This window comes from Monodelphis domestica, chromosome 3 (genome assembly GCF_027887165.1).
Source record: "Monodelphis domestica isolate mMonDom1 chromosome 3, mMonDom1.pri, whole genome shotgun sequence".
NCBI lineage: Eukaryota > Metazoa > Chordata > Mammalia > Didelphimorphia > Didelphidae > Monodelphis > Monodelphis domestica.
This window is the reverse complement of record NC_077229.1, coordinates 8,375,473-8,395,906: the sequence shown is the minus strand read 5'-3', so window position 1 is coordinate 8,395,906 and position 20,434 is coordinate 8,375,473. Positions and strand designations below refer to the sequence as shown.

At 44.2% G+C, this 20,434-nt stretch overlaps 1 protein-coding gene across 1 annotated transcript; it reads right to left on the bottom strand.

Annotated features, from left to right (window-relative positions):
- Positions 1–17,950: 17,950 nt before the first annotated feature.
- On the bottom strand, positions 17,951–20,038 carry LOC107652264 (endogenous retrovirus group K member 8 Gag polyprotein-like). Its single transcript, XM_056820872.1, has one exon. It carries the CDS (start codon positions 20,036–20,038, stop codon positions 17,951–17,953), a length of 2,088 nt encoding a protein of 695 aa, XP_056676850.1.
- Between the last annotated feature and the right edge of the window lie 396 nt (positions 20,039–20,434).

Below are 20,434 nucleotides of genomic sequence, written 5' to 3'. Positions count from 1 at the left end.
TTATTATACAATAACTAAATATTATATTTTATGAAGTTTTATTAATAATAACTAATGCAAAAGAACTACCTGAATTCATCCCAGTTGTAGGTCAAAGAGAGAACATGGGAGGAACATACACTTAAATACCAATAATGTGATCTCGCCAACCTAGAGACCCAGGAGAGATTATAGGAAATTTTGGGAAATACTAAGGACTTCTGGGGAATGAAGTCAGAGGTCTAAAATCTCCATTTATACATGGAACAGTATGTCTCAGCCCCAGAGTCCATATTTATTAACTCAAAGTTTCTCATGCCCCATGAGTTTTATCAGGAAGAGGGAAAGAAATTCAAAAACATATTTTCCATTTCTGTTTTGGTTCTCCTGTCGGACTCAATGACAGAGCCTGAGATTCCTCAGGTAGAGATGGTCCCAAGAGCTTCTCCATGACTGAGGATGAAGACTGATGTCAGGGAAAAGGCAAGCACCTGTCCACTCTTAAAAACAAAAGCATTAAGAAAGTTTCTAATCTCAGGAACAGTGATGCTTAAATACTCCTCTCCTTCCATCACTCCCCCAAACAAATGCCTGCCTGATGTTCATTTGTTTTTGTGTGGGCACCTAGAATAGGTCTTGGCACTCAGAGGTGATTTTTCAGAGGCTGGACATTCTCCATCATGACAAGACCCAAGGAGGTGACCTTGTGCTAGGCTAACCACTAAGTGACTACCTCTAGGCTTGGGACTTTAATGGATATTCACAGTGATGCTGCCCACAATTCAGAGAAAAATTTCCTATATGATTCCTGTCCTCCTGGTAGTGCTCCTAGAGCTCTCACCTCCAGTGTACAAGACAGAGAAGCCCCTTTGTTTCCTAAAAACCAGCCTCTCCAGGGATGTAGACCGACTTATTGGTAGTTTTCTCCCCATGCATTCAGTAGAAGTCAGTAATGTCATAGGAGAAGGTCTCTTTCAAAGTCTTCCTGACAAGAGTTGTAGAGATTACAAGTAATTGCCTGCCTGATTATCTCATAAAGTTCTCTTTATCATTGTGATGTTGACAAATAATGATGAGAGCAGGGGGTCATTCTGTCTTCTCTCTCATTCTCTCTGGGATTTCTGCCAGATCTAGGTATATGATTGAACCAGCTGGCACTGCTTTTTGCTTAATCTAATTGGATTTTGTGTTGAAAGTATTTTGTCAATCTCAAAGAACCACATGAATAGCAGTGAGCCTCAGTTTCCCCACTATAAAGTGGAGATTATAGCATCAACTCCTCTAGGACTTTTGTGAAGCTCAAATGAGATCACAGATTACTAACTCTATAACTACTAGCTATTATTAGTATTATTAACTTCTCTGGAACTCAATTTATTTCTCTGTAAAATTGCACCTGACTTTCTGAGTTTTGGGGAAGGTTCCTCATCAGTATCTTCTGTCATGTTCAGGCCCCATGCAATACTGAAAGCTCTCTGAATGGTAGAATTTAAAATTTCTTCTTCCTTGACTGCCTCTTGGAAACCATGGAAACATAGCAATTATTTAATGTGTCAAAATTCAAAATCAAAAGAGAAATGAACAAGAATATGGCCTCAGAAACCAGAGTTTTGGCTTTCCAAATCCAGATCCTTCTCCAGGGATCTTTGTACTCCAGAAGTGTCATGGTAAAATAGCTCAGGAGATCTAGAGATAAGAGATGTACATGGCTAGGAGATGTGAGTTGAGTGAGAATGGGAAAAGTTTTCTAAAAGGTTTATCTACTATTTACTAAAAGCTATTATTTTAACTATTAAGAAATAGCCAACCTATGATTCTTATGAGCGTCTGTTTCTACATGTCTGTATCTACCCTTCTATTCCTTTATCCATTATCATTCTGTTTCCCATTTTTCCCACTCATCTGCCTTCCTCTTCCTTTGCTTACTGGACTGATCTCCAGTCAACTGTCAAAATATGGAATGGATGTCACATTATACTCTTTTACTCTTTATATTCTCCTTCCTTATTTCCAAGTTTATTTTTCACTTCTTGCTCTGATTTGGTCCTGGTTGAGAGCTGAGGGTTGTGGGTCCTGCTCCCTCCACACCTGATGAGTTTGTTAAATGTGCCTGAAAAACCTTCACTTTGACTGAATTATAGATAAGGGCAAAGAAGTGGAATTTCATGGGGGTGAAAATGCCTTGCAATCCAAATTCTTTTTTTTAAAATATTATTTTATTTGGCCATTTTCCAATATTATTCATTGGAAACAAAGATCATTTTCTCCCCAACACCACCACCACCCCTCCATAGGTGACGTGTGATTCCTCTGGGTATCGCATATGTCCTTGATATGAACTCATTTCCATGTTGTTGGTATTTGCATTAGGGTGTTCATTTAGAGTCTCTCCTCAATCATGTCCCCTCCACTCCTGTAGTCAAGCAGTTGCCTTTCTTCAGTGGTTTTCTTCCACCCGTTTGTCCTCTGCTTGTTAATAGTGTTTTTTCTCATAGATTGTTCAGGTTGTTCAGGGACATTGCATTGACACTAATGGGAAGTCCATTATGTTCAATTGTACCACAGTGTATCAATCTCTGTGTACATTGTTTTTCTGGTTCTGCTCCTTTTGCTCTGCATCACTTCCTGGAGGTTGTTCCAGTCTCCATGGAATTCCTCCACTTTATTAGACCTTTGAGCATAATAGTATTCCATCACCAACATATACCACAATTTGTTCAGCCATTCCCCAATTGCAGGGCATCCCCTCATTTTCCATTTTTTGGCCACCACAAAGAACGCAGCTATGAATATTCATAAGGTCTTTTTCCTTATGATATCTTTCAGGTACAAACCCAGCAGTGCTATGGCTGGGTCAAAGGGCAGGCAGTCTTTTTTATCACTCTTTGGTCAGAGTTCCAAATTGCCCTCCAGCATGGTTGGATCAATTCACAACTCCACCAGCAATGCATTAATGTCCCGACTTTGCCACATCCCCTCCAGCATTCATTACTTTCCATTGCTGTCATGTTAGCCAATCTGCTAGGTGTGAGGTGAAACCTCAGAGTTGTTTTGATTTGCATTTCTCTGATTATAAGAGATTTAGAACACTTTTCCATGTGCTTATTAATACTTTTGATTTCTTTAACTGAAAACAGCCAATTCATGTCCCTTGCCCATTTACCAATTGGACAATGGCTTGATTTTGTGTACAATTGATTTAGATCTTTGTAAATTTGAGTAATTAGACCTTTGTCAGATGTTTTTCTTATGAAGATTGCTTCCTAATTTGTTACTTCCCTTATGACTCTAGTTACATTGGTTCTGTTTGTACAGAAACTTATTAATTTGATGTAGTCAAAATTATTCATTTTACATTTTTTGACTCTTTCTAAGTCTTGCTTGGTTTTAAAGTCTTTCCCTTCCCAAAGGTCTGACATGTATACTATTCTGTTCACCTAATTTACTTATAGTTTCCTTCATTAGGTTCAAATCATTCACCCATTCTGAGTTTATCTTGGTGTAGGGTGTGAGGTGTTGATCCAAACCTAATCTCTCCCACACTGTCTTCCAATTTTCCCAGAAGTTTTCATGTAAAATGCACACTGAATAAATAGAATCTCCTTTAGTATACTGTTTTTTTCAGTGATATTAATTGTATTGGAGTCTATGTGAGCCCATTTCAGGTTTTTCTGGAAAAGATAATGGAGAAGCTGGTTTGTTATTTCCTTCTCTAGTTCATGGTTTGAGCAAGGAAACTGAGAAAAACAGGGAGTTAATTACCTTGCATAGGGTCACATAGTTGAATTTGAACTCAGGTCTTCTTGATTGTAAGCCTGGAAGTGTTTACACTGAGATAATTTAGAATGGAAGCAAGAGACGTCAGGAAGATCAACATTCATGAAAAACAGTCTGCAAGTTTGTACTTAAGGAGAACCAGGCAGCAGGAGAGCCTTGGCTCTGGGGCTCAGCATACCAGCCCTTATCCCTTCCTCATGAGTCAAAATTGCTCCCAAACCTGCCTGCTGCTAAGGGCGACATTTCCTTGGATTGTAGACTCTGGGCAGCAGGGAGAGGGCTCCTTACACACAGAAAGCAGTTTCTGGGCACTCTCCAGAATCACCTCCTTGTACAGCTCCTTCTGGGGAGGGGATAAGAGGTGCCACTCCTCCTGGGTGAACTCCACAGTCACATCCTTGAACATCACCACCTCCCAGAGCAACCCAAGTCAGAGCACAGAGGTCTGAAAGCCACATCACACAGAAAGAGCCCACCTCTGTTCAGTTACAGAGGAAACTGACACACAGAGAAGGGATGGGACCAAAGGTCCTGTCCTTTGTCAGTGTCAGAGGCAGCACTAGAAGCTGAGTCTTTCAGAGCCCAATGGAGTCTTGAGAAAGGCAGCTGCAGGATACTCCAAAAAGAAACCAGAGTTTCTAGTGTGTGAAGGGAAATCTCTAGGTGACCTCCAGTGCAGCTTGGATCTCAGGGACCCCAGCACTGGGATGTGGGTATTAGTCACGTGTCTGTGGCCCTGTTTCTGTGTCCCAGGGCAGCCAGCATCAGTGTAAGAGTCACCAATGTGCCAGAGCCCAAGCCACAGAGGGGAGGGGGGGAGTTGGGGAAGTCATCAAATTTATATTTGGACTGAATATTTAATTGGTGGTTTCCAGGGGTTTAATTTATAAATCCCAAAATGGATTGCTAAAGTACAATGGAATTTATGGTAATTGGTTTTACCATAGAGGGAATATATTAAGGAAGAGAGAAAATGGGGGTGAGAGAGAGAGAGAGAGAGAGAGTGAGTGCTCTGGCTTCCTCTGACCCAGGTAGCAATTCTAAGGCCCCAGCCAAGGGAAAGGAATCCCAAGACGATGGACCTTTCTCGGAGGTTCACACCTCTAGAAAGGCAGAGAAACTAAATCAGCCTTTCACTTACCACTGTGACCATCTAAAAGGAAAGCAGTCAGACATCTCCTGCATGAGCTCCTCCAGGGGTCCAGTTCCACATCCAAGTGTCTTCACCCCAAGTCTGTGTGTCTGTCTTCCAGTCTCTTCTCGTGTCTGTCTTGCAGTCCAACTCCACGTAACTGATTCATTCTTTCAGTCCAACTTCGAGGGACTTATCTCCTCCAGTCCAACTCCAAGTCACTGCTCTTCTAATCTCTCCTCAAGTGACTGTTCCTTGTGTGTTTTTGTTTCCTCTATTTAAAGAACTTTTTCTCTTGTGTCATCTCCCGTAAATTTCACATCTACCAATCACAGCAGATGCTCCTATCCAGAACTTCCCACTCAATGAATGAAATGGGTGTTCACATCTTTTTTGGTTATATTATACTATTTTTGGTTATATCACACCTTTTGTAGTTCATTCGCACATTTTTTAGTAGTTAGTTCACACCTTTAGTTGTTAGTTCGCAACTTTTTGTAGTTAAATGAGTAGATCTACTTTAAATACTGAGTTAACACTTTGGGGGATTAAAATCTAAAAATATATAGGGGATTATAATTCAATATTCCTAATAAAAAAGAGCTAAATACCTTCATTGTTACAATCAGGGGATTACAATTTAATCTTCACAATCAAGGAAGAGCTAAGTATCTTCATTGTTACAATCAGGGGAGAGCTAAATCCAATCTTCACAATTTGGGAGAAGGGAAAGGTAAGAAGTTGAAGGGAGAGAGGGTCTGGGGTTTCCCTAATACTAAACCAATTCCTAAGCTAGAGGATGGTGGACTAGAGTTCAGATTCTGGGAAAACTGGTTAACAGGTCTTGAAATTTCAGTCACTGTAGGGCAGCAGAGAAAATCAGAGAGCTGGAGTTTTGTCCTTCCTCCTTTCTGTCTCCAGGCAAAGAGACCCAGCTTTCAGTTTGTCTAATCCTTGTCAACAGTCTTTCCTGGTCACCATTCCAATTAGAATGTTCTCCTTGAATGACAGCTCAGCAGTCCCAGCTTCTCCAGCTCTGCTGCAGACTTTTCTCATTTTCTCTCCTCCACAACATTACAAATCCCCCATTTTGTCTTTGTAGGGATGCATCCTGTATTGATGTTACTTACCTATTAAATATATCTTGTCAAATTTCTATCTATCTAATTCTTAACCCTATACTAATTTAAATATTCTTTTACCTTCCCAATACAATAAATCAGAATCTATCTGAACTATTTTCTCTACCTAATTCTATGCTAAGTTGGGATATAGGAAAATGGCTTAGGTAAATAGGGATTTTAAATGAATATAATTTTTGAACATCATAGTAAACAATGTAACAATTTCAATAGTATTTTGAATATGTAACTGTCTTATCTCCTAATGTCTATAAATTCTACTTAGTAAAAATTTCTACTACTAACAATTGTTAACCTAAAATCATAATGTAATTTAACTTCTATAGCTAAATTTATGTCTGTCCCTACATTCCCTAAGGCTTTGAACAAATTTTTCCAAGCTGTCCCTATTGTTAGTTATTAGAACATTAATAAATTATTCTAATATAATTTAGTCTATTAGTACACTAGTATTTACATATGTGCATAGGTTTGTATCTATACAGATTTGCATATGTACAAATATACTCCATAGTTTTGAATTCTGTGCAAACTCATGCAGATAAGAAATTTTTTGTCTGTTTGAATTTTCCACAGAAACTTATATATCAGTATGAATTTTGTGTGTTACAATTATGCATGTGTTATATACTTACCCAATCCATGAGATTTCTTTCCACATTGTATTTATGTGTAGCATATCTATGTATATATGTTGAACTAGTTAAATCTTCTTGATTTAAATTGTTTCCAAAGTGGTCTTCATCTAAGTTTGATTGTACTATATCCCCTACTTCATTGGAAAATGAATTTAAATCATAGTTATGGTTAATCTCATATAGTTTTACTTGGCTAGACCTCCCCCCTCCATTTGGAATGCTGGTTTCATGCCTGTCATTTGAATCCTTGGCTGTTCTATCAGTTGCTAAGTTTTGCATTCCATTCATCTTTTCAAATTCAACTACTACTCCACCTCTATTACTTTGAATATGATTATTATTTTCAAATGTAATTTCAGCTTCATTTTCATGAAATTTTGTAATTTCTAAATTGGTCATTGTAGGATGAAAACTTTTAGCTTCTGGATTCAAACTAGATGCTTTTTCTAAAGAAGTCTATGCCATATAGCTATTTGAAGAATTAACATTTTCTTGTAGGTTTTTATGTACGTCTGTGAGTATTTTTAAATTATTTACAGCTCTGTTAATCTCATTTGAAACAGTACCATGTGCTCTGATTTTCTGCTACAGTCATGTTCCTGCAGGCAATTAAAATTTTGTTTCTCTGAGTCTTTCACCAGCTCCTGGTTGAGTTTATGTGAATTCCTCTGATTTTTCTTGTACAAAATTCAATCCCTGTGCCCAATCTGCACTGAAAAAAGTTTTCTAAGTATGTTTTTACTTGTTTTCTACTTTTTTCATGAGTTTCTCTCTAAGTCTCTTATCTCAGTTTGTATTTGAGCAATGATGTTTTTAACTTCTTTATCAAGTTCCTTCACTTGTCTCTGCCTGTCATGTGGTTTGCACTTCTCAGTACTTACAGATTCAATTTTCTGCATCACCAGTGCATTGTCCCTTTTCTGTTTTCTCTTTAGTTTTATTCCAGCCTGTCTTTTACTATTTTGCACTTCTCCATCTCCATGGACCAAACTAAATACACCATAACTTTGGCTTCATAATTCTCTCTTTACAGTTTCTGCATATTTGGGCTTAGTCCCTACATTTATAGATTCCCTCATTTCCTGAAGGTTTGCTGCTTGCTGACTTGATATCAAAGAGCAGTGTTTACAGCATGTAGTTTTCTACTTATTTATATTTTCCTTTTGTGTTCTTGTTTTTAACCTCATGCTTCTTTTTGAGAAAACAGTCTTTGATTAGGTGTCCAGTTTTATGACAGAAAAAGCATTGCCTGGTCTCTCCCTGTACTTTTCGTTGTTGATAGACAGGTTTTGTGTATGTTTTAACCATGTTAAGACTTTTGATTTCCTGAATCTCCTTTTTCTTTAGATTTTGCTCTGATTCATGCAATTTCTGCTTTAATTCAGATAACTGTCTATTCTGATCTGTGTGATTGTCAAATATGAAGTTTTGTCAAATTCATTGAATCATATTTTGGAAAGTAGTGTTTGAAGAAATTCCCAAAGTGTGGTGTGCAACCTTTCAGAAATTGTCTTCTAGTGTGAGCTGTGGATTCATCTGAGACCTCTCTATGCCCATGATAGCCTTTGCTGTCTCAGAAAGGTGGCCAATAGATGTGGCTAGATGTTCTCCCTTTTCTTGTAAAACATCTTATCAAATTTACCCCAAGCATTGGCCTGAAGCAACATATCTTAATAGCTTAGAGCAAGTTCTCTGTGCATTTCCTCAGATAGGACATGGTAATAGGATTAGAGAAGTCAAAATCTTCTCTTTGCTCCTCAGTTGGCCAGCTTGTCAGGTCTTTGTCAGGCCAGCTTTCTGATCTTGTTCTGTCAATAAATTGGCGATGTTCATGGGGGCTAAACAGTTCTGCCAAAACTGGACTCAAAAATACAAAAAGCTCTTTCAAATTCTTTATGAGATCTATGGAGCTCAGATATAAACTTTGTGAATCTTTTCTTTATAGAATCCAATTGTTGAGTTGTGGATTGCTTATGGACTTTGTAGTGCAACACTCCAGCTGTATCAGAGATCTTAGTACTGTCTGTTAGTGGAAGTATTTTTTCAGCTTCTTTGTTTGCATTAGTGTCCTTGTCCTTGTCATTTCCCTGTGCACCCAACTTGGCTTTCTTGGCCTTCTTTTCTTTATCATTTGATACCTTGTCTGCCTGTCCATTTCCCTTATCCTCGATCTTATCTAACCCTTTTGCCTTGAAAAATTCCTCAAACATGTTCTTCACCAGTACTTCCAAATTGGTATCAACCACCATGATCTGTGCTGTTGTCTTTGGAACTATAAATTTATTTGTTCTTCAGGTAGGTAAGAGTTTGTATTGCAGCCATTGTAATGATGTAAACTTGTGTCAGTACTTGCCATAGTATAGTGTCTTTCTGAAATGGCATGTTTAGTATGAAAGTTGTGGTCTTTGTTATGTACCCCATGGATTGTAAAATTATAGTTGTCATGGTCCTATACAGGATATTGTATATCCAATATCCTGCAATTACTACCAATACTACCATCCCACAGATTACTTACTTAAACATATTGTCTTCTTTTTGTCTTCCTCTATATTAGATGTGAGTAAAATCTGTTCAGGGTGTGAATACAGTCTGTTCAGGATGCCACATTGTAACACGTGATTATTTAAGTGAGACATAATAATTCAAGATCAAATCTGCCAATCTCCTCCCTTCTTCCCTCTTTCCTTCCCTGGTTACCTCCTCTTCCCTTTCTCCCACCCTTTCAGTTGATTCTTCTGTAGGTCTCACTGAAATCAACTCAGAGTAAGTATTTGGTTTATCATACAAAGTACTCTCTCTTTTTTAAGTTTAAATAAAGGTTTATTTGGGAGAAGGGAAAGGTAAGAAGTTGAAGGGAGAGAGGGTCTGGAGTTTCCCTAATACTAAACCAATTCCTAAGCCAGAGGGTGGTGGACTAGAGTTCAGATTCTGGGAAAACTGGTTAACAGGTCTTGAAATTTCAGTCACTGTAGGGCAGCAGAGAGAAATCAGAGAGATAGAATTTTGTCCTTCCTCCTTTCTGTCTCCAGGCAAAGAGACCCAGCTTTCAGTTTGTCTAATCCTTGTCAACAGTCTTTCCTGGTCATCATTCCAATTAGAATGTTCTCCTTGAATGACAGCTCAGCAGTCCCAGCTTCTCCAGCTCTGCTGCAGACTTTTCTCATTTTCTCTCCTCCACAACATTACATTTATCGATCTTCCAAAAACATGTTTTATAGAACTAGAAAAAAATAATAACAAAATTCATCTGGAAGAAAAACAGGTCAAGAATATCAAGGGGATGAAAGAATAGAAATGGGAAAGATGAAGGCCGAGCCGTACCAGATCTTAAACTGTACTATAAGGCAGTAGTCATGGTGGATCAAAGGAATAGACTAGGGGTAAATGACCTGATCAAGCTCCTGAAGATCCCAGCCTTTGGGACAAGAACTCACTATGACAAAAACTGCTGGGAGAACTGGAAAACAGTATGGGAGAAATCAGGTTTAGATCCACGTCTCTCACCCCATATCAAGACAAATTCAAATGAAAGGGTAAAAGACTTAAATATCAAGAGGAAAGTAATAAATAAGTCAGGAGAACTAGAAGAGTATACCTGTGGGATCTGTGGGAAAAGAAAAGAAGCAATTTAAGGCCAAAGAGATAGAGAACATTAGGAAACGGACAATGAATGATTTTGATTATATGGAATTCAAAAGGTTCTGTACAAACAAAACCAATGCAACCAAAACCAGAAGGGAAGCAACCAACTGGGAAACGTTTTATGACACAATGTTCTGACGAAGATCTCATTTTCCAGATTTCTCTGGAATAAAGTCAAACATAGAAGAAATCAAGCCATTCCTCGACTGACAGGAGGTCAGGGGACATGAACAGAGAGTTTCCAGATGAAGCAGCCCAAACTATCCAGAAGCACATGAAAAGCTGTTCGAAACCCTCCAGAATGGAAAAATGTCGATGCGAACAAGGCTGAGGGCCGCTGCGCACGCCGTGGACTGGACAATCTGGGGCAAAGGAAAACGATAAATGTCAGAGGGGACACGGAGGCATCGGAGGCATCGCTGGTAGAGCTGTGAATGGGTCCGGCCATGGCAGAGGCCAGTTTGGAGCTCTGCCCAGCGGGCTGGACAAGATTGGGTGCCCATGGATCTAATGCCTTCTCGGTCAGTGCAGTGATGCTGACAGTGGCAGAGGGGTGCAAGCAAGGCCTGCAGCAGGAGAGTCTCCCCAGCATTTAGGCTGCAGAGAGGAGGTGGAGAAGGGCAGGCAACCAGTCTAGAACCCCAACGTTTGGTTCTGGGCATTTGCTTCGGAGAACGCTGGACTCTGTCCATAGTCTGTCCATAGTTTTCTGTTATCTGGAATGAGAGGCAGGAAGGAGGGGAGGGAGCAGGGGCCTGGCTGTGAGGCGTGACAGCCTCAGACAAAGACAGCTCCACATGGATGCCCAGCTCAGGCTGGAGGTTCTGAGGAGAGAAGCAAGAGGAGAGGAGAGGGGGCAGGGCAGCCCCAAGGGGCAGGCAGGGGCAATGGAGCCCGGAACAGGCCTGGCAGAGGCCTCTGGGAAAACCGAAGTGAAGATCCCCGCCAGTCCCCCCCCCCAACTTCCAAAGATTTTCCTGCCTTGGCCTCTTGGCTGGAAGTGGGACTTTATGCATCCCCTGCCTGAAGCCTCAGTAATTGTGAAATGCTGTTGGGGGACAGCGGGAAAGGGGGGCCCGAGTAAGGAGGGCCCAAATACGGAGGGGTCCGGCTCCTGCTGGGGGAGAGGAAGGGTAGGAGGCAGAGGAAATCACTCCCCGCCCCACAAGTTAGAGGCGGGAGCAGCTTGAGGCCTGGACCCTGGCTGGGGCTGAGTTCAAATCCTCCCTTTCACTAGTCCCTTTAAGGCAGACCACCATGTCCATTCAAATTGTACCATTAATTAGACAATATCATGGTGCAGGGAAGAGTCCCTTTAGGCCATCTGATAGAAAGAGGGAAACTGAGCTTCTTCCCTCAGGTTTGAATCAAAAGGCCCATAGCTGATCTGGATAGGAAAGAAACATGGGGCATTTTAGTTTCTGTACCCTTCATTTTGTAGAGCAAATTTTAACAAAGTATAAATTATGAGTAAATTTTGTTGTTAGAAGAAAGGTGGTGGATTTTAGAATTCCCTACTTAAATTCACAGGAATATCTAAATTAATTTATTCAGTATGAAACTACCAAAGAATCCTTTCACATATGTAGAGAAACAATAATTAAATTGTCCTGGACAAAAAGACACCAATAATCTCTAGTGAAACTATGAAAATAGTTGAGTGTCGGGGACCAGCCCCTTACGACCCCTAAAAGGGAAAGGGGGAGAGAGAGAAGGAAAGGGGGAGAGAGAAAGAAAGCACGGACAGCTCTCACATGGTATGCAAAGAGAAGTCGTTTATTGAGGCAAAAGCATGGTATATATATACTGTGGCTAGGAGGAAATAAGGGTAGGAGGAAGTAGGCACATCTGGTGTCAGAGGGGCCCAGGGGGAGGGGGTTTTACAATCTTTACTGACATCTGGAACTAGTTAGGGAAGACATCCTGTTTTAAGGGAGGAAGGGAGGCATGTTATGTTTGCACTATTTCTTGTCTGTTGTCAGGTTCTATACAATTCCTCCCTTTTCTTTTCAAAAGAGGGGGAGGGGTTCTGAGAGAAAAATGGATTTGCAGAACTATCACAACATGGTCTTAAGCCCGTCTTGAAGAACCCTTTCGGAGGCGGCTCCTGTCTTAGGCTATGCGGGGTATTTCCCTAATAGCCTCCACGCAAGGGCAAGGGACCCGCAATATTCCCGTCGTTGGATTACCGTCCCGAGAAATGGAGTTGGTTGTATTGCTCAGTGGAGGGGGAGGTGTGGCCAACCGTCTCTAGGTGGTGGTACTGTACCATAGGGAAGGCCTTCAAGGATGATTCAATGGAGCGAGTGACCAGCCGTGTGATAGTTTTGAAAATCCAAGGGCCAAAAGTCAAAGCAAGGATAAAAACTATGAGGGGGGTAAGGAGGGTAGAGAGGATTGCAGAGAACCATGGAGAACTAGGCAGAAACTGTGCATACCAAGGGCCGTCTGTTTCCCTATCTCTGCGCCTCTGTTCAAGCTCTTTCCTGAGTTGGGCTAGAGTCCCTAATGATGCCAGAGTGGTTAGCATAGAAGCAACATTCTTCTCCGAGGGCGGCACAGAGTCCCCCTTCGCGGAGAAAGAGGAGGTCTAATCCCCGTCTATTTTGTAAGGCTACTTCAGCAAGGGAAGCATGGGACTTTTCCAAGAAATTTATGGTGGATTCTAAGCGGGCAATGTCTTCATCTACTGCTGCCCGTAGATGATTGTGGGATATGTGTTGGGAAGTTAGAGCGGCTAAACCAGTCCCAGCACCGGCAACGCCAAGAAGAGCGGCAACCGTGACGGCAAGGGTGACTGGTTCTCTTCTCCATCTGGGGTTTTGGAATTGTTCCCACAGGGGGAGGAAGTCTTGGTCGGGCCTAAAGGTGACGCGGGGAACAAGGGTGACCAAGATACATACTTCCTCTGGAGCAGTGGAAGCCCAACAAGCTTGAAGGCCTGAGTTGGTGCAGAGCCATCTAGTATTATTAGGGGGAATATAAAATTTGCAGGTGCTGTTAGGCGAAAAGGACACAGCACAATACGGATTAACTGTAGCATTTTTGCCAATGCAAGTGCCATTACCCCCCACGATAGGGATGGTAAGGGAGAATTTGTCATGAGGGCGACTCTGAGTTTCAATGCTGTCCCAGTGACACTCAGGGGGGTTTTCTGTCGTAGAGCAGGCAAGATTATTGTCATTCAGGGCATAGGCCTCAAGGTAGGGCGGGGACGCGACTAAGCAAAGCCAGCAATTGGTCGTGAGGTTAGGGAAGGAGTGATTAAGCGCGGAAAAGGACGCTTGTAGGAGAGGAAGGTATGGGTAAGGGACAATCTGTTCTTTTTTGAGGGCAGGGGGAACCCAGGGCTGTGGAGAGAGGTCGAGAAGGAAGACGCCGGCGGTGGGGATGGGGAAGAGGAGGGAATGCGGGGGGGGGGGGGGGGTGAGACTTGGCGGGTTTCGCGGGCTGGAGGGCCTTGTTCGGGCCCTGGATGGAAGGAGGGGTTTTCTGATGGAGTTCCTTCTTGATAAAAAATAAACCTCCAGGGTCGGTACCGCCGACATGTGCCCGGATCCCCCATGTGCGCCCTGTGAGCCAGCTATCATCTGTATGCTGTAAGACAGTGAAGTTTAAGTATGAACAACTTGTCCATGTCCCTTTGTTGCCACCGGCCCAGTCCTGTCTTGCTCAGGATCGGCTTTTGCAGTTGGGAGGGCCTGGCCTCAATGAAAGGAACTTATCGGTGATCGGGGGTGTCCATGACTCTGAGGTGAGCGTTTCACACCCCCAATATGCGCAGTAAAAGTGGCCTGGGGAGTTACAGTAGGATTTCCCGGGGTTGGAGGAGGGGCAGGCGTAGAAGACGTCAAATGTGGGTAGCCAGTTGGGTCCGGAGGCAGTCGGACAGATTCCTGGGTGGTTGATGAGGGAGCAAGGGAGGATAGTAAAGGTGGGTGCTCCAGAAGTGGTTACAATCTGTATTATGGAGCTACTATCCCAGCTGCCAAGGCTCCATTTCCATGGACGATGGGAGTGGTGTTGTGCACTCATAGGGGGGGTGAGTAGGGAAAGAAACAATAAAATTTGAAGGCCCATAATGGTCGCGAATGTTCAAGGGTCGTTCAGACTGCGAATGTAGAGGGTGAGGTGGATGGATTCTATCAGGGCAGCAAGAAGGCCGAGGATTGCGAAGAACAAGGAGGCAGCCAACAGTGTTCGCAGTACAAGGCAGGATGGATCATGGGTTTCACGCATTACCTGTAAGACAAGAGGGGAGATTTTTCTCAGGGGTAGACCCTGGGGGAATATGATTATCTGGGCTGAAGGGTTTTGTTAGACGTGAGGGGATCCAGCGAGCAGACTGCTCCCTTTTGTCGAAAATGCAGGCTGAGCCTTTGCCCCAGGTCAGAACAGAGTCAGGGCCGTTCCAACGGCCCGTGAGGGGATCACGCCATAGGACCTGAGCGAGGTTAGAGGTGGTGTGTGGGTGCCAAAAACGGTCCGCGGCAGAGCGGCCCTCCGTATCCAGGGTGAGGAAGTTGAGGGAAAAAAGGGCATGTGCCAGCAAGGTGGTTTGGCTGCCGCACAAGGGGTAGAGGGTCTCCTGAGTTTTTAGTTTGAAAATGGTATTTTTCAGTGTTTGGTTTGCTCTTTCTACAATACCTTGCCCTTGGGGATTGTAGGGGATGCCAGTGATATGTTTTATGCCTAATTGAGCACAGAACTGTTTAAAGGAACGGCTTGCGTAGCCAGGACCATTGTCTGTCTTAAGGGTCAATGGTCTTCCCATGACTGACATGGCGAGAAACATATGTTTGATGACATGTTTGGTGGCCTCGCCAGATTGTGCCGAGGCAAAAAGAAACCCACTAAAGGTGTCAATGGAAACATGAACATATTTCAATTTAGCAAAGGAGGGAACATGAGTAACGTCCATCTGCCACAGGTGGCCAGGGAGGAGGCCACGAGGGTTGACTCCAAAGTGAGGTTCAGGTAACAGCGTAAGGCAATTTTTGCAGCTTTTCACTATAGCTCTGGCTTGCTCTCTAGTGATTTTGTAGGCTAAGCGGAGAGTATGGGCGTTAAGGTGGTGCAGTTTGTGGGCTTCAGTAGCAAGGGAAATAGGGTCTGGCGAAGGGACTGTAGGTACAGCCAGAGCGGCCAGGCGGGTATATTGATCTGCAAGGTCGTTTCCTAATGCCAAGGGGCCTGGGAGACCTGAATGAGCACGTATGTGGCCTATAAAGAAGGGGTGGGACCGTGCTCTGATGGCTTGCTGTATCTTGGTGAATAAGAAAAAGGTGGCTGTTGTGGGTTGAATAACAGGAGTAGCCTCAAGCCGTAGTAGGGACTGAACGACATATCGACTGTCAGAGTATAGATTGAAGGGGGATTCAGGCAGAGAGATAAAAACAGTGAGTGCTGCATAGAGTTCAACCAGTTGTGCAGATTGATAAGGAGTGTGTACAGTATGGGGATAATCATGCATAACAATGGCCGCGAGGCCTGTTTTCGAGCCGTCCACGAAAATCGTGGGCGCTCCGGGAATGGGAGATGACTGCGTAACACGGGTTAAGGTGAAGGGGGTAAGGGTAAAGAATTGTAAGAGTTTATTACTGGGCATGTGATTGTCAATAGTGCCTTCATAGGATGAGATAAGGACGGCCCAATTATCATTCTGTGTTTGCAGCCATCGTAGTTGCTCTTTATTATACGGGGAAACAATATGATCGGGCTGGCGGCCGAAGTGGCGAGTGGCCAGGCGGACACCCATCATAATAAGCTGAGCAACCAGGTCAGGGTAGGGGATCAGGATCTTCCTAGAGGCTAGGGGAAGGTGTAGCCAAATGAGGGGAGAAGGGTCCTGCCATAGGAGACCTGTGGGAGAGAATTCGGTGGAAAAGATGATTAAATAGAGGGGATCCTTAGGGGAGAAGTAACCGATGTTCTGTTTGGCAATTGCCTGTTCAACTTTTTGTAAGGAGATTTCTCCTTCGGGTGTTAGTGATCGTGATGAAGAGGGGTCGGTATCTCCGCATAGAATATCTTCTAGGGGGCGGAGGTCTGCTTTTGCAAGGGCGAGATAAGGACGAAGCCAATTAATATCCCCTAGAAGTTTTTGAAAATCGTTAAGTGTTTTTAGGGTGGAACGATTAAGCGTGACTTTGTGTGTAAAGAGATGATCAGTCTCGAGACGGAATCCGAGAAAAGAAAAGGGATATTGGACCTGTACCTTATCGGGGGCAATTTTAAAGCCTCTGTCCTGTAGGGCTGAAGTAATGGTTTGAGCGATGGTCTGGGTCAGTTGAGGGGAGGGAGCTGCTATGAGAAGATCATCCATATAATGGATAATATATGCGGAAGGGAATCGAAGCCTGATGGGATCTATCGTCTGAGCAACATACTTTTGACATAGGGTAGGAGAATTGGCCATTCCTTGAGGCAAAACTAACCATTGGAATCGGGGATTGGGACCAATTTGATTGACTATGGGGATAGAGAAGGCGAATCGAGGGCAATCCTGAGGGTGAAGGGGAATGGAGAAAAAACAGTCCTTTATATCTATAACTATTTTGTGAAATCCCTTAGGGATAGCTGTAGGTGATGGGAGTCCGGGTTGTAAGGCGCCCATGGGAATCATGGTTTTATTAACTTCCCGTAGATCTTGTAGTAGTCTCCACCCTCCAGCCTTCTTTTTGATAACAAAAATAGGTGTGTTCCATGGTGAGGTGGAGGGCTCGAGGTGGCCCAAAGAGATTTGCTCCTGCACCAGCATGATGGCGGCCTGGACCTTTTCAGAGGTGAGGGGCCACTGGTCGACCCAGACAGGGGAATCAGACTTCCAAGTTATCTTATCTGCCTGGGGTGCAGGAGGACCAGTGGCCTTTATGAAAAATTTTGTGACCCAAAGCCTGCTTTATCTCTATTGGGTGTAAGGGAGATAGGTTGAGGATCGCCCTGTTCATTTTTGCCAAGCCCTTTTCCTGGGAGGAAGCCAGATTTAAGCATCATTTGTGTGACAGGGTCGCTGGGGCTCACCATGAGGAGTCGCATTTGAGCGAGAATATCTCTGCCCCAGAGGTTAACGGGGAGCCCTTTGACTATATAGGGTCGAGTCGTGCCGGTGTTACCCTCAGCATCTCTCCAAGTAAGGAACTTTGAACTCTGAAGTGTGTGATTGACTTGCCCTATGCCGGACAAATGAGTGGTAGAGGGCTGAAGGGGCCAGGCACAAGGCCAGTGTTTGTGGGAAATGACCGTGGAATCGGCCCCGGTGTCAAGTAGCCCGATAAATTTCTTCCCGTCAAGAGACAACTGGAGGGTGGGACGGGATTCAGTGATTTGTTGTACCCAATAGATGTTTGACGATCCTGGGGACGAAGGGCCCCTTGTTTGTTCAATGGTAGGGAAGTCACCCACCATGGGAAGGGGAAGGGCTTGGGCTAGTCGGTGGCCAGCAGGGATAGTAACCGGGCCATGGGGAGACTCAACAATGAGCTTTATTTCTCCTGTATAGTCATTGTCCACTAATGTGGGGTGGACCACAACTCCCTGTAGAGTAGTGAGTGCCCTTCCGATGATTAAGAAGAACATACCAGGGGGTGGTGGACCAGTGACACCGGTGGAAATGACCTCAGGGCCATCCTCAGGGGTTAATATTCTGGTGGAGGAGGAACAGAGGTCCAAGCCTGCGCTGCCTGTTGTGGCTCGAGCAAGGGCGTGGGGAAGGGGCTCCCGAGGGAGCCCCGCATCCCGTTTCCCTGGACAGGTTGAATATTTTGTCCATTTGAGGTAGTTTTGGAGCGGCAGTCGCGGGCCCAATGACGCCCTTTCCGACATTTCGGACAGACGCTTGGGGGCGGTCTTGAAGGCACACCCGAGGGGCTGAAAGGTAAACTAGGGGTAGCCTGATTGGAGGGACATTCACGAGCAAAATGTCCGGGCATGCCGCACTTAAAGCAATTACGGGGAGCGTTCTGTCGGGTGGCTTGAATGGCTGCTCCAATAGCTAAGGAGATAGATTTGTTAATTCTGTGGTCATAAGAGTCAATATCATTACATAAGCGGATCATGCCGTTCAGATCAAGCTCTCTAGATTTTCCTCTAAGGGCGGCCTTACAGGCAGGGTTGGCGTTTTCAATGGCCAGGTGTCTAACCACTGGGTTATCGGTACCGTCCTGTCCCAAGACCCTTTCTGTTGTCTCTAAGAGTCTGGCTACAAATTGAGCATAGGGCTCGTTTGGTCCCTGGAGGATTTTAGAGATCGGGGCGGTGATGGCCCCGGAGGCAGGGACAGCGCGCCATGCGGCTAAGGCGGCGTGGGCAGTTTGCATGAGGAGGCCAGGAGGCAATCTCAATTGCACGGTGTCAGGGGCATAACGACCACGACCGATGAGTTTGTCTACTGTCCAATTGGCTGTTTGGGGGTTTGTGAGATTTGATTTTGCTTGATTTTCTACCCTTTCCTGAAACTCTGCCTTCCAGGTTAAAAACTGGCCTCTAGACAAGACAGATTGTATAACCTTAGTCCATTCTGAGGGGAGTAAGTGCCCTTCTCCCCCGAGACTTTCCAAGATAGAAAGGGTAAAGGGAGCATTGAGGCCATAGTTTTTTACTGCTGAATGGAGGTCCTTAATCTGTTTGAATTTAAGTTTTTTAAATGGGTGGGCATGGGGCCGAGTTGTATCGGTGGTATCGACCCCTTGATTCGCTTCTTCATCCCCCTCCTCTCTGTCAGATTCAGAGGAAACGGGGGGTGAATTTTGGTGGGGTTGGGACAGTTCGTCAGGGATCTCCTCTATGTCTACATCCTCCGGGGTGGTACCGGCGGTGGCCATACGCCTGGTAACTGCCGGGAAGGCCAGGAGGGGATTTTGTAGTTTGGAGGGGTTGTTTTTAGGTTTTTTTGAATGTGAGATTGGTTTCATGGTGGCGACCTGAAGGTCATGTAATTGGCTTGTTAAGTGGCCGATCTCATGTTGTAAGTCTATAAATTGTTTGAGATCAGTGATTTGCTTAGTTAAATGAGCAGTGGCTATCTTTAGGTCATTTGTATTGGGAAGAGTTGGTAAAATCGAGGAAGGGTAAAGCGGATTGTAGGGAGGGGGCTTGTTTTTAAGGAAGTCTGGAGGGTGGTATCCGGCTGCCGCCTCATCCAGTTCAGTCTGGTATGCGGGATTGAGGGTCTCTGGTGTATTGCTATCGTAAAGGACAGGATAGAGAGCGGGTCTGTGGGAGGGAGGCAGTGGTTCTGGTAAGTGTGAGGGGGTGTTAATAGGTTCGTCTAAGAGAGACGGGGTTTTGTATTTTTTATCCATGTTGTCTAATTCAGGGATTTCTTGAGACGGGGTTTTGTATTTTTTATCCATGTTGTCTAATTCAGGGGTTTCTTCAGTCTGTTTTTTACTTTCCTCAATAGCGTCCTCAGCAAGGCTGAGGAGGTGGGAGACCTGTGCGCTGGAATCAGCCTCTTTAAGGATGTCCCGAATCAGGCCATAAAAGGTAAAGAAATCCTCAGGGATGGGCTGACCTGAGCGTGCAAAATCATTAAGGTTTCGGCCAAGCTTATCCCAAGTTAGGGGGTGAATGCCAGGGCCATGGAGAATGAGCCACGGGCAGCGTTGTTCAATGAAGGAGAAGAAGCGCAACAGATCTCTTTTCTTAACTTCTACATTGCGCTCTTTAATTCTTTCTTTTAATTCTTTTATAAACAGAGCTTCCTTAGACAGTGTTTTCCCCATTTTCAGTCACAAATAAGTTTCGCTTCCCTGGTTTCCTGGCCGCCGTGCTCGCGCAGGGACGGAACCGCAGTAATTCCAGGTCAACACTCAGAAACAGGTCAACGGCAGTCGAACCGCGAGATCAACTCTCCACGAATTGGCCTCTCCCCTTTGGTCAAAGAGGGGTCCCTTATATTTGAGTGTAGGCGTGCCGTATAAGCCCCGGCCAGGTTCCCCGAAGGGGCGCCCTATTACTCGTATATATAAGGGGACTGTTATTCCGTTGCCATCAAAACACACATACATTCGACCATTCACACAATGGGGTTTGAGAGGGAGATATGAATGGGACAACTTACCCTTCCTCAGGATCGTCTATTCGATCCCTACCCGTTACTGTAGTCTCGATTTCGGCGC